Here is a 13,770-nt window from a genome sequence, read left to right on the forward strand (position 1 = left end):
AGCTCCTCTGGTCTCAGATCCCTCGCCGCAGCCGTCCATGAAAAAGGAATGTATTTCATGGTGGACGTAAAACCACGTGGACTGGCCAGCCTGCCACGACACCGTTAACTACACCATCTTCAGACAGTTAAATAAAACAGAACATTACCACTCCTACTACCCGTTGACTAATATGGCGAATCAGAGTGAAGTCGAGAAATGCTGGCTCGGAGATTGCAAAATGGCGCTTCTGGATCTGCGGACTGAGAATAGCGATGTGGCCTGTATAAATCAAAATCGTCTCCCCTCCTGCCTTTTTTCGGGAAACCTTCAATGTAGATACACCCACCCATACGATCACCATTGGTAGTGACTCCATCAAGATTCTCAGCCCAGTGCTCATACTGAATTCGAAATGCCGCTCTATCTTAGAACGACCAACCAAGGTCAAGAAATTATCGGATGCCGCGGACATCAAGTTCCTTCTCTTGTGATTGGCAACTATTAATGCCTTCTCAACAGCCCAGGACGACCCAAATGCCAGCAAAGAATTTGTAGAGTAGTTTATCGCGACATACACTAGTAGAGATTACTGGAAGAGTGCGAGATACAGTCTCCAGACAGGTGGGTCTCATTTCCCCAAATTCCAATTCCCTAAGTTGACATTCCCTATCAACAGGTTCATTCTGAGGCCTCGGGCACACGCTAGAGGTTAGGACTGTCAAATGATTAGTCGTGGGCCCGTATAGAGTAAGTGTTGGAATTGAGGTAGTGTATGACTGGTGGTGGCGGCTTCCTGGTCTGCATTATGGCTGAGAGTTCTTAGATGGGGAGGATCCATTGTAGAGTAGAAGAAGTCTCCTAGTCTTGTAAAACAGCATGAGCGATACATAAGGTAGCGGTAAGGTTAAAATTGTTCGTCAAGTGACTGGTCAGTGATGGAACAGGCACTTGGCTCATAACACTGCACCCTCTCTTCTATCCCATGTTGGGTCCCGTATGGAAAGGTCTTCAAGCTACCAAAGCTCTTAAGCTCCTTACTTATCAATATCCCCCAAGTCGCCTGGTTTAGTGTAGCCGTTCGCCACGCCTTCATTCGTCTCCAAATGGTCATAAATTTCCCAGCCATCTTCTTCTTTCCAATCTTCCTCCTTTTCAGGGAAAAGATTATGCATCGAGGCTAACAGTTGTACCTCCATTTATCCACTGAACAATGCCTTGTTGTCGCAAGCAGAGCATTCTTGAAACTCGTGTGTCCTTTCTCGTAATGCTTCTCGAACACTACGTTGATGAGAGATAAACGATACAGTGCCATGGCTCATTCTAGACAGGACATCGAAATGATACTGACGGTGCTTATACATTAAGCGTTCTGCGAACGCCCGTTCTTGCAGTACAGGCGCCCAGCTATAAAGATAGGCGATTTGAAGGGCGATATAGGTTTAAAGTATATCATTATTAGAGGGGCAGTCTAATAGGTTGTTGATTAAAGCGTCTAATAAGCCTGCTATTAGAGGAAAGACAGTACTGACGGGGTTATTGAATTGTCTAGGCCATATCCTTCAAGGTTGAAATTCTAGTCTGCAGCTAGAAGGAGGACGGTAGTCGTCGTCCCCGGAGGCTTCGTACCTGGTGGTGGAGGCATAGAGGTGTGCGGGTGAGGGTTAGATAGTTCTGCTTCGTGACTATCTTGAGGTGGTGGTCTCAGACGACGCTGTGCGTAATCTACGTTTGCATTTCCAATTTTGCCCTTCTCTTGTAGAACAAAAGTCCATCCATTTTAGATAAGCACCTGTGCGGCTGTCAATGTCTGATACAAGGACGTATAAGTCGAACACAATTGTTGGGACGCCATAGTAGGCGACAGCATCCTCGAACCAAACTACGCAAGGAATTCCGTGGTCATGCAAAATATAGCACGGTTGGTGTCGCGGATTCGAATTGTTGGTCGCCATCGCATGGAAAAGATTCCATGGTGGGGAAGATACGATTAAGATCGGTTTCTCTCATCTCCTAGCAACGCCGTGAGATAGAGACGAGCAAGTGATATGTAAGATGGTGGCTAGTTGGATATAGGAACGCTATAGGCAACAGCATAAGCACGGGTATGTAGGTAGAAAAGTCAGAGTTGAATCCACGTACAGTGTTGTGTGAAGGGCTATGTCTCACCTTAGCGGAACAACCGAAATATGGACACGGGCTACGGCAAAGAACTCATCCCTCACACAGACTGTCCTCTTTATTCAAAAACCTAACCTCTAATATACCGAAACCCAGGCAACGAACTAGCCAGTGCCTGATTCTGGAATAGCCTCCCCGGAGATCCCCTCGCTGGCTCGCCATCTACACTGTTGATATACTCGCAGCTAGCGATCTTCACCGCACAATTACAGTTCTGGTAGCTCTTCCTGAATCCTGGCTGAGACGACAGCGTGGTGTTTAGGTTAGACTAGATGATACACCTAAAAATTATTTTTTTAAAGACATGATAGTTCTGAGGAAGTGACCGTCTTAGAAGCATGTCTATCTTGAGAATATAACTATCTTAAGACAGGTATATCCAAAGAGCATGACTGTATAGAGAACGTGGGATGTCACCTTCTTAAGAACATGTCGTCTTAAGAACGTGGCTGTCTGTAGAATGGCCACGCTTTGAGATGTCACCGGTTAGATCATTTCTGAGACCTGCTATTATATTCTGGATTGAATGCAAAGTCTAGCACCATGAATTTACTAAATAACGCAAAATAGTTGACATGAAAGTTCTACAGAGGGAATAATAGATTACTGTGCACGCTAAGCTAAGATTCACACCGAGTACATATTCTCCTTACGGACGCCTGGACTAATTGTGAGGATTGCATATAGATTCTAGGCAGTGAAGTCACAGGATAGTAATGAAGGCGGACAACTGTATATCATTCAGGTGTTGGATAGGCGAATCGCTGCTGACTTGGTAGGATTCGTAAAGGTCTTATATACTATAAGCCACGTGACGTCAACCCGAGCAATGGTCCTGACACTAATAGGAGACCGTTCTATAGCACAAAGCAACAGATAGGAGGCCTCCGATAGTTAGAATAAGCCGGTTATTGGCATAGAGTGTACCATTCTATAAAATTAGCTGACCCCCTCTCACCTTTTGGTCTCATTTCTCCTTTTTCCGTATCTAGTGTAAAGACTAGGTCCAAAGAAGCGAGATCTAGACAGTCGACTTGAGGTGGCCGTATGGGACGGGATCTCTTAAGATAGATCACGCAGCTAGTGGCGTGGGTGAGAATTCTGTAATACACTTCATTTATATCTGATGATCAACTTAAGGTGCCTAAAAACTGGTCCCTAAAGAAGCCAGGATCCATGAATTTAGAACCAAAGAGGAGTCCAATTTTAGGAAAAGGATAACGGCAGAGAATCCTCTGTGGAAAGGAGTTTGAATTTCTGAGGCTTACAAACTGTAAGGAGTCCTGATCAGCGTGGCCAACAGTACGTAGTACGTTACGTTTGAGCTTTTTTCTGCCAGTAACTTCTCAATTTGGTAGTACTTTTGTACGTAAGCAGTGAATTAATTGGCAAGTACGTAACGTAACAGTAACTTCTCAAAATCCTTATACTTTTGTACTTTTCGCGAGAAGTTTCGTCGGTCCGGGTTAAAATTGTTCTAGGAGAAGCTTTTTGGCCTAGATGAAGTCCCCTAGAGTAGTCAATTCACTCCCCACAGCCCTGTGACGTAACCAGTTCTTTTAGAGCTGCAGAGCCTTAATCATACAACCTGCTAAGCAGTTTCTATTAATTGTAACTGTCCTCCTGCCTCTAGAGAAGGCTCTCTTACAGTCGCAGCTTGTTAAGGGTATACAGAGGAAATTAAGGGCGATTTTAAAAAGCGTGGGGTAGGAGTAACAACTAACTTTAAGCTGCTAAGTAAGAGGTGATTAGAATAGCAGGGATTCCTCCTTAGCTACAGAGAGGTCTTTAATGTAGCTGTTGTATATTGTTAAAGCTCTGTTATTTTGTGCTCTTTTTTATATAACCTTAAGCCTGTAAGAAGGCTTATGTTAACAGAGAGAGTTTGCTTATAGCCCTTATTATAATACTCGCTACTAGAGAGCTTGCGCCAGTAAGGTTGTAGATCCTCCTCCTCATCGCCCTCTGTCTCTAGCAGTGTGTCCAACCGTTAGTACACCTAATAGTACAGTACTGCAGTACACTGATTTTGGTCACGTACGTACGTACAGGGCATCTACTCAGTATACTGTACTATACATGAGGCTGCTGTACTAACCGTTTACGGTAGTTATATAGGATTTTTGGTGGTTTTGGGCGGTTGAAGGCAGGTTGCTGAGGGCCAGGGGGCTCGTGTTCGGAGATTAATGCGGAGAATGCTGTTATTGCCTGTTTTGTTAGCAATCTTCTAACAAATTTAGCAACTATGCCATCTACGTTATTCTTTTGCCTATTATGATGTCCCAATTCCTATCTTAATTAATGACGCGGTCGACAATAGAGGCTCTTTAACTGCAGAAGAATTAGTTACGTAACAACGCTGTTACTAGTGAGCTGACTGAGCTTACAGAGTACATTAAAACAGTGAGATTAACAACAGTAGATCTTACAAGGGGTATCACAACTTCCTAATTGGGTATAGTCTTTAGCTTCAGCGCAATTACTTCATAATACTTTAATATACTTCAGTTACTGTATCCTAACCGTACACTGACGTCATCTCCTCCGTACAGTTAGTTAGTAACAGCCTCCTCTTCTGTAACTGTACTATACAGCCTCCAAAAGGCTCTGTAACTAACGGTTGGACACACTGGTCTCTAGCTTGTTAGGACAACTCTAATAAGCAGCTACTGTGCTATAAAACGCAGAGTTTTATCTAATTGTTACTCTAAAACGCGACCTTAAACAAAGCTTCTAACGCGATGGCTAATAGTGTCTAAAAACAGGAGGGAAATCTCCTAAAATATGACCTCTCTGACCCGTACTACGGGACGTACCTGGCAATTCAGTGTACAAAAGTTACGTCTCACATTTTGACTACTTTTGTACGCCTCACGTGATTACTACGTTCACGTAGTTACGTTACGTACTACGGACTGTTGGCCACGCTGGTCCTGATCCGTGACCCGGGATAGATTTAAATACTCTCTTTAAACACTGATAATTTCTGGTGATGTACATGTACATCTGAGACTGCGCCACAGCGGGTGAGTAGACCTGAGTAGACCTGAGGAGACCTGAGGAGACCTGAGCCGATGCTAAGCCAGGCCTGAGCCAAACTTAGCCACAACGACGCAAGATCATGTGAGTGATGAGGGTGGGCCAGCGTGCAGATTAGGGTGTTGTAACAATCCAATTAAAATTTCTTAAAAAATAGCTGGTGGCCTCAACCAAGATACGATATGCAAACGCTTTATCCATCCACAAATGCGGCAGACAGACATGTACCAGAAGTATAATGAACCACGAAAGCTTCGCCCTAAAATACAGTATATAGAGTACAAGTAATATTGCAGATAGTCGCATATAGTCAAGACAGAAAAACAGAGACCGAATACCACGCAAAAACGCTCACAAATGCCAGATCGATTACCATATGCTGTGCTGTGCTGTACTCAAACTTGACTGAAAAACACCCCGCTCGAAGAAATACTCTGAACGCCACTATTTTCAAATTATAGGTAGTAGTAAGGCAAGGTAGGTAGGATAGTAATAATTAGGTACTAAACAAACGGTTAGCCCAAATTCAAATCGACGTCCCAGTCAAGGGATTCAAAATCTCATGGATAACGAGATGAAGAGTCCAACTTACTAAATCTCCAACGGGGCAATCTGATCCACCGTATACAACCACCCACCCCCCTTCTCCTCCTTCTCCAGCCACTCATAAGGCCAAACCACCAAATGCCCCTGCACTAATTCCAGTAATTTCTTCGCATCCTCTTTATCCAACAGGATATTATCATCGTTAGCATGGAAAGCCCTTGTGCTAGATTTGGTGGTCGCGCGGCGTCGCCCTTTGCGAGAACTGCTGGAAGCTGTGTTGGCGTGTGCGCGACCTGGAGGTGGGGGCTCGCTGTATGTTACTGTGCGTGTGCGGCCAATTGTGACATTTCCGTTTCCGTTTCCGTTTCCGCTTCCGTTTCCATTCGTGTTTGGGAAGGTGAAGTCAGCGGTATCAGTTGCGGGGATAGGAGGCGGAGGTGGAAAATTTATGATGTTCGTTGGTGGACTCGTTCCAATGGGGCTTACAACCGCATCATCTGCAGGAAGCCTGAGCGCACTCTTTTCATCCAAGTCAGCAGCCGGACTATTGACCTGAATATGTGCCGGAACAAGGGCATTATTCTCCTGGTCCTGGGCCCACTGCTCTACCTTTCCCATATTGGACTTCTCGTCATGATGACCCATGCCATCGAAATTCATCTTCTCTGCGATCTTCTCGCCAACAGCTTCAGCTTGCTTCGCTGTGTTTCCAGCGATCGAGGCGATTCTATCTGTGGTGCCGGTTCCGGGTGGTCCGGTCTTACCGGGTGTTTCTTGCTGCTTGCGTTGCGTTGATTTGCCCGCGCCTTGAACTTGGTTGAATCGTTCGCCGAAGGCGGCGTACTCTTTGTACTCTTTCCATGTCTTCACTTCATTGTCTGGCTGGCAGCGGAATACTTGACGGAAGAGTTTGGTGTTGTTTTCAGCGACTGTGTGCCATATGTCGAGGTAGAAGCTGTCGTTGAGAGGATCGCGCATGCATTCATCCGAAATGATAGGTCGACGCATGTCTGCCAACAGAGGCGTAATGACATGGGAGGACGCGTAACTGAATGTGCGCTGCAGTGGTGGACCGCCAATGTCGGTATCGTCACAGACTGGGAGAGATGGTAATTGACTGAGTTGCGTGAGGCCAAGTTGTCGTGTGTCCATTCGAGGCATCCTTGGAGGCGGGAGGCCTGCATATCCTTCAGGTAAACTGCTACTATGTGTGCTAGCTTTGGTAGTTGTTGTGTTGCTGCGTCCACGTGATTTCTTACTCGGGCTCTTTGGAGTGGCTGTCAGACCTTCGGAGGCGACATCAGAAACTAGCGTCTCGTGCCCATGTTCATTGATATAAGAATCTCGACCATGCGACCAGCTGGGGCGTCGAGCCTCAATCTCCCGCATGTGGTCGGGGCCATCACCATTCACGTCCTTCTCGTGAACAGAGTTACCAATAACGCGAGAGTCTGTTGTATGCTTCTTATTCGCTTGGAGATGAGGATTGTTCTCTTGTTCCCAGTCGACATCGTGGTTGAAGCTGTGAAGTTTTTCTGCCCGCGCAATCAGATCATCCTGAAGGCGATGCTTGTTTTCAGTCAACTTTTGCTCGGTAACTCGATCGGTTGTTGGAGACGACGGGCTAGACGACTCCGTGTGGAAATTTTGACTGTCAACATCGGATTGTTGGCTTTGCCACTCATCTTCCATAATTCCATCAACGTCAACGCCCAAGTGTTCCCGCATGAGGCGCATGCGGAGTGTGTGAGGGAACCGCCCAACTTTGTACGGTTCGCCACCCATGTACGAATCAAGCATTTCTGTATCCCGAACAATGGCCGCGACCTCGGAATCGCGTGACCCAAGCATGGACCGTTCGTTGATATTAGCGGACCCAATGATAGCCACTCTATCGTCGACAATCATACATTTAGCATGTATGTACAGCTGTTCTGTAACAAGCGCTTTGGTCGGACCGATCGCACCCCAGGACCTCAAAGCGTAGAACTGGATGTAGTCTTCGGGCTCAATGCCCGCCGCACGTAAACGGCCGAAAATAGAGGTTTCTCCACGACAGATGCTGCGGTACTGACATGTCATGATTAGACGTACGCTACTCCCATCTTGTTGGTCGACAGTATTTTGAAACCCGGGCATGAGAGGGATGATGATGCATGCTCTCCAATCCTCGTGTTCTTTGTGAGCTCGCTTGATACGATCGACAATCGCGTCACCGATCTTATTCTCAATCTTGGTGCCCTCGACTTCACAGCTGCTGATGAAGAACTGGTTCTCGATATACACGAAGTGCTCAGACGTGGAAATCATCTGGACATAGGCGTTGTGGATGCTGTGTTCCGTCTTGCCCGGCGTACCGAGTGACCAAGCTGCTGCAGAACGGAGGATCTGGATCTCGCATGTTCCGTCGAGCCCAAGGGCTTCGATATCGGCTGGATTGAAGTCTGGGGGGGGAAGAAGGAATGGCGTAGGTCGAGACGGTTTGCGTTGGCGGAGTAGGTAGTTCCATCGCTGAACGAAATGTCGGGTCAAGTCGCGAGCAGGTTGGCCTACAATCTGCATGCCAATATCATGCCAGGGCATGCGGGGAACCTTGGTCCGGTCATACATCTCCTCGTATGGTTTGTCGAGATTGTAGAAATCTTGAACCCGCGGATTGGAGTAATCTTTACCAGGCCAAAGTTGGCAATGGTCTGCATCCTTTGGAGCATCATTTAGCTCGAACCCAGTCAGCTTGTCGTCCACAACGGCATGCTGAGGCGTATCCCAACGACCAAAGCAAAGGTCAACACCTCCGCAAAAAGCGATGGTATGATCGATGATGCATATCTTCTCATGATGTGCCCAGAAAAAGGTGTTCTGTCTGATCTGGTTTGGAGATCGTTGCACAAAGACGTTGGGGTGAAGGTCTAGTAGGGAGAACTTGGAATATTCTGAGTCGATGGGAATGGCTGTGTTAATGTTGCGATACATGATGACGAAGACTTTGACACCCTCTTGCGCTTTACGCTGGAGAAGCCTGTCAAGTCTCCACTTCTGGCTGATGGCGGCTGGTCTCCGCATATACAGCTCCGGACTCAGCCACCAATCGTGGATATAGATGACATCCCTTGCCATGCTAATCGCTCGAGAGACATTCCACATGTAATCGCGTCCATCAACAAGCCACTGGGCGTAGATCCTCTTCCGGACAGGAGCAAAGCTGCCGAACCGTTGTGGGCTCCCCCATTGAGTGCTCTGCTTCATAAACTTCACCGAGTCCTCGAATTGCTGCAACTGCCTTTCGTTCTTTGCCAGCAACTTCATCCTTCTTTCGGAATTGACCAGACGCAGCTGGTGGTGGTTCGGATGAGTTGCGGAAGTCTTTGCTTCGCTCGCAATGTCCTTGGCCTTCTTGTCCCTAAGTCGGAGCTTCTTTGACTCGATGGCGAAGTCGGAATCGACAAGGAAAACGTCATAAACGTTCATTTCTTCGGGGGAGTCTACACAGACGACATAGCTATGTCGCACAAGAAACCATTTGGGTGAGTGGCGCTTGATTAATGGCGATGGGGTCCATTTCTTCCGGTGGTCGACTCCCTTTGCAGATTGAATCATCATGTACCCTTCCTTGCCATGGTACCCACCTTCAGCAGCGAGCCTAACTCCAAGCGCAGATAGTTCTAAGAACTTGCATAGTCGGTTGCTGTCGGGGCGGAAGATGAGATACGTGATTAGGGATGTGAGGTACTTCTCCAACTTCTTCCGCTGTCGCTCGGCGTGAGTTTGCTTGTTACTCAGCGGCGCCCCAATGGCCCCAGCAAAACTGCCCTGTCTTGCAGCAACCTGGCCAACTACGCCCCCTTGTTCCGGGCCCCCAATACTGGACTTTCTGCGACCAAGAACGAAGGACGACCGGCGGCGCTTGCCTTTGGAGGGTCGGTCTGTACCACTGGCCTCTGCATCAGGTCCGCTAGCGTGAGGTCCTCCAGCGCCGTCTTCTTCCTCATCGTCCTCGTCTTCAAGGGCACCATAGCCGCGCAAGCCTCGCAAATAGGGTAGAGCACTCTTGGGGAACCGTGGTAGTTTTGGGCGCTTGGGGTCCTCTGACCGGGAATTTAATGAAATGTACTTTTCTTGAGACTCCTGCAACTTGTACTTCAAATGAAGATTTGCAAAGTCCCTCATTGAGCGATGGATGACCCATTTCATTCGCGTGAGGCCATTGCCATATTCAAGTTCTATTCGGAATACTGTATGGCGATCGCCCCCTTTCTCGGGGGCTTTGTCGCTGTCGGAGACGGTAACCTTCAGTTGCTCTAATAGAATGGGAATGCGCTTGTGACCGTGCTCGTCACGTTGGAACATGCTGGCAAGGAACAATGCAGCCGGCGCACCTGCCAGAAGCTCGGCCATGAGCTCTGCGGATTTTGCATGGTCGACCTGCCGTTCGGCTTTGCTCCGCTGACCAAGCATCTTGAGGCCCGCCTTGATCTTTTGCCACTTCTGCGCGCTCAGGCTAGACGTTCGGTCACTACGTATGCGCCATGGCGAGGGTTGTCCGTCTGCACCTGCGCTGCCAAATCCAGTCAATCTTCGCAAATTACTTGGCCGTCGATCCTCGGACCCTTCAGCGTCATGTCTCCGGAGCCCGCCATAGGACAAACCTCGGGCACTGTGAAGGCCTCGTGTCCAAGCGCTTTCCTTGGCCAGCCTGTCACGTCCTTCGTCCTCGGAGACACCCTGCCTCTGGTTCTCTGGAATGTCGGACATCGTACCACGTCGGCGGACGCCAGGTCGGTGAACAGAAGTCGGAGTGCCATTGGGCGAATCGCGGGAGAAGAAGTGTGCAGGGTTGTGGTTCTTCGGCGTCGTGGGTGCAGTCTGGGTGCCCTGAGTGCCGTCATCGAACCAGCGCCGGCTCTTCCTTCTCCTTCGGGGCGGGCGCGAGGGGCCTTCGCCAGCACTCTCTTCGGCATCGGCATCGGCCTCGCTGTCGTTCCCTCCACCGTAGTCGGGCTCACCCCGTTCCGACTCGGGGGACAGTGGGCCGCTTGCCGAGCCTTCGTGAATGGTAGGCGCTCCTCCCGCAAACGCACTCAGACTGCGTCCATGCCCCTGCAATGCAATTGGGGTTGCCAGCGCCCTCAGTTTAGTTATCAACGACGAACCCTGTTTTTCTCTTTCCTTCCCCTTCCCCTCCCCTTCCGTCTCCCATGACTGATGTCGGGAGTGTGGGCCAGGGTCGAAGGTAGCAGACCGAGCAAACTGCACGCTTCGACGCCCTTTTGGTGCGTCCGACTCCTCTCCTTCCGCCGTAGCCCTCCGCGAAACCGGTGCTATGGAGTTCGACCCGATGGAGCCATTGACTGCACCAGGGGATCGCGGTGGGATCTTCACTGACTGGTCGCTGGCTGCCACTGAGTTGACAGATCGAGGGTGAGTGGCCACAGGCGGGATGTTGAAGGGAAACTCGTTTGGCTCCTCCTCGGCTTTAGGCTCGCCTGTGGGAACCGTCTTCGTTATTATGGGGGGACCGTTGGAGGAGGATGCGGCAGACTGGCCGCTCGCCTCATCCACATTCTGGCCTAGTCGCAGGGGGGAGAGGATGCGTGCAGCATCCTTTGGTCTGTTGTTCGAGCCATCGACCTTTGCCATTGGGGAGGGGGGGGAAGGGCTGCTGGTCATGGGGGGGATGCTAGAATCTCGAGTTTCTGCCATCATGGCAGCGTGGAGGGTCTGTGCAACGTGCTGTGGTGAGACAGAGCTTTATTAGAGCAGAGGATGTAGGATGTGTGGGCGTCTACTGATAAGGCTAGAGGCGGGTGTGAGCCCGGCGTGGTGCAGCGCCTTGGTACTCGTATGTGCGGTCATTCAAACATTGTCGGGATGGCTGTAAGTGGAGGCGCAGTCCACTGGAGGGCAACAAGAAGCACTTCAAGAAATGAACAAAGAAGGAAGGGCACGGAAGGATATGCAGGCATCACACAAGACTGCAAGAAGGGTTTGGACGTGACCGTGGCGGTTGTGGTGGAGATGGCGGTGATGTGTTATGAGTGCTGGGGTGCTGCTGGGGCGGTCTTCATCATCAGCAGCCAAGGTTCGCAGTAATCTCCCGCATCCCTGTTTCGCGGAAAGCGAACAACGTGACCCCCCACTGTTCGCTTCTTTTCCGGCCGCTGCATCACGAAGCCCCTGTTTGATCTTCCCCTTCGAATTATCTCCACGACTTGGCCGGCCGAACGTGTGGTTGGTGGGGGGAAAGCAGATCTGGAAACAGGTCGTCAGTGAGCTGAAAACAGCGCTATGTGGCTACGTCTCTGCCACACTCTCAGTTTACACAACTGGACGAACAGGAAGCCACAGATTTCTAAGACTCCTATTTCTATTCACTCCCAAATGTTTTTTTTCTTCTCATCTCGTCTGAACACCGGCCCTTACATCGAGGTTTGAACGTTTCTTCCGTCCCATCTCACTTCGCAATACGCACAGTATAATTAAGTTATCGGAGAACAAGGCCATGTTCCACAATTCGTCGTTTCTGCCGTTTTCGGAACCTCGGTCAAACTGGGGGTCCCCTCACCACCACAAAATCATCTCAACTTGATACATACATTACTGACCTCGCGCCTCCGACTAACCTCAGCGTCCCGCTCTTGCCTTCAATTGGCCCCTCCAACTCCCAATTCACATCGAAAATAGCACCCCCACCCTGCAATGGCAGCAACGCCAAATCCCCTTCACGACACCCATGGCCCCTCCGACCCCGCCATCAGTACTCAAACCCACACAATCGCCGGCATCCTGACCACCGTCCATGGCCTCTCCGAACTTCCTCCCTCAACGGCTTCCGTCGCCTGTCTCTGGCTGCTCCACCCGCGCCTCCAATCCAAAGAGGCCATGGCGCCCATCGCTGCACATATGATCCTCGCCTGGAACACGCACATACAAACCGGGAAAGCAGGCGCGCACCCCAAAGGTCTAATAGCAGTCAGTTTCGACCAGCGCAACCACGGCTCCCGCTTGGTCGACCCTCTGCACAACGAAGCCTGGCGCCAAGGCAATCCGCGACACGCGCAGGACATGTTCTCGTGCTACCATGGCACCGCAACCGACACCTCACACCTCATAAACCACCTCGAATCTTACATCTTCCACACGCCTTCCTCTCCTAAAATCACCCAACACTTAGTTCTCGGTATTTCATTAGGGGGCCATGCAGCCTGGCACTGCATACTCTCCGACCCCCGCATCACCGCCGCCGTCGTCGGCATCGGGTGTCCAGACTACACGCGTCTAATGGCCGATCGCGCACGACTAAGCAAGCTAGATACGTACACCTCCTCCTCACCCCCCGGTTCCTCCTTCCTAGGTTCCGCAGACTTCCCCCCCGCCCTGATATCTGCAATCGCGGCATACGATCCCGCGGGTTTCCTCCTGCCAAACTCCCTCTCGCCCTCCCTCTCGCCCTCCCTATCCCCATCCCACACTCTTTACCCCACTCCTGAAAAGGCGAAACTCGATCGCTTCAAGACCCTGCTCCATGACCGGCTTCACGGAAAGTCTATACTTAATTTATCAGGGAAGGAAGATAAGCTGGTTCCGTATGCAGCCGGGGAACCGTTTTTACGCATTTTCAAGAATGCGGTCGAGGAGGATAAGAGTTTGGGAATACGGTTTGAGGATGTGATGTTTGAGGGTGTGGGGCATGCGTTTCCGAGGGGGATGGCCGATAGGGCTGTGCAGTGGGTCTGCGATTTATTGGCTAGGCCGGATGAGGGAGTGGGAGGGGGTGGGGTGGTTACTAGTAAGATATAGAAGCCTGATGGGAGTGAAAACGACTTGTATACGGATCAAATTCTTCTTGTCACAATCTGCGATAATCGTGGAGTATTTGGGATGTCCTAAAACCAGACTGGGACCAAACCTGGGCCAAATAGCTGGGGCCGTGCTAAAGTTAAATGGCCTAAGCCAAAGCCGAAGACTCGCGTGTCACTTTGCCATCCACTCTCATCCATTCCACACCCAAAGTATGAAACGCCAGCG

The 13,770-nt window shown here is 49.9% G+C and overlaps 3 protein-coding genes across 3 annotated transcripts; 1 reads left to right on the top strand and 2 right to left on the bottom strand.

Moving 5' to 3' along the window:
- Window positions 1–1,184: 1,184 nt before the first annotated feature.
- BDR25DRAFT_382564 (uncharacterized protein) lies at window positions 1,185–1,955 on the bottom strand. Its single transcript, XM_033697783.1, has 2 exons — window positions 1,609–1,955; window positions 1,185–1,539 (listed from the first exon to the last, which is right to left on the bottom strand). The coding sequence occupies exon 1, from the start codon at window positions 1,932–1,934 to the stop codon at window positions 1,665–1,667; it is 270 nt and encodes an 89-aa protein (XP_033552375.1). The 5' UTR covers window positions 1,935–1,955; the 3' UTR covers window positions 1,185–1,539; window positions 1,609–1,664.
- A 3,390-nt stretch (window positions 1,956–5,345) lies between these two features.
- BDR25DRAFT_301168 (phospholipase D) lies at window positions 5,346–11,767 on the bottom strand. Its single transcript, XM_033689517.1, has 2 exons — window positions 5,792–11,767; window positions 5,346–5,702 (listed from the first exon to the last, which is right to left on the bottom strand). The coding sequence occupies exons 1-2, from the start codon at window positions 11,380–11,382 to the stop codon at window positions 5,696–5,698; spliced, it is 5,598 nt and encodes a 1,865-aa protein (XP_033552376.1). The 5' UTR covers window positions 11,383–11,767; the 3' UTR covers window positions 5,346–5,695.
- A 181-nt stretch (window positions 11,768–11,948) lies between these two features.
- On the top strand, window positions 11,949–13,760 carry BDR25DRAFT_331910 (uncharacterized protein; the record flags this gene model as incomplete). Its single annotated transcript, XM_033692690.1, has 2 exons — window positions 11,949–13,516; window positions 13,696–13,760. Exons 1-2 carry the CDS (start codon window positions 12,442–12,444, stop codon window positions 13,758–13,760), a joined length of 1,140 nt encoding a protein of 379 aa, XP_033552377.1. The 5' UTR covers window positions 11,949–12,441.
- Window positions 13,761–13,770: the final 10 nt, after the last annotated feature.

The sequence above is a fragment of the Lindgomyces ingoldianus genome (genome assembly GCF_010093535.1).
Source record: "Lindgomyces ingoldianus strain ATCC 200398 unplaced genomic scaffold BDR25scaffold_5, whole genome shotgun sequence".
In the NCBI taxonomy this organism is placed as follows: Eukaryota; Fungi; Ascomycota; class Dothideomycetes; order Pleosporales; family Lindgomycetaceae; genus Lindgomyces; species Lindgomyces ingoldianus.

Excerpts from the sequence above, each read along its gene's own strand:
- BDR25DRAFT_382564 (XM_033697783.1), bottom strand. The coding sequence starts at position 1,934 with ATGGCGACCAACAATTCGAATCCGCGACACCAACCGTGCTATATTTTG.
- BDR25DRAFT_301168 (XM_033689517.1), bottom strand. The coding sequence starts at position 11,382 with ATGGCAAAGGTCGATGGCTCGAACAACAGACCAAAGGATGCTGCACGC.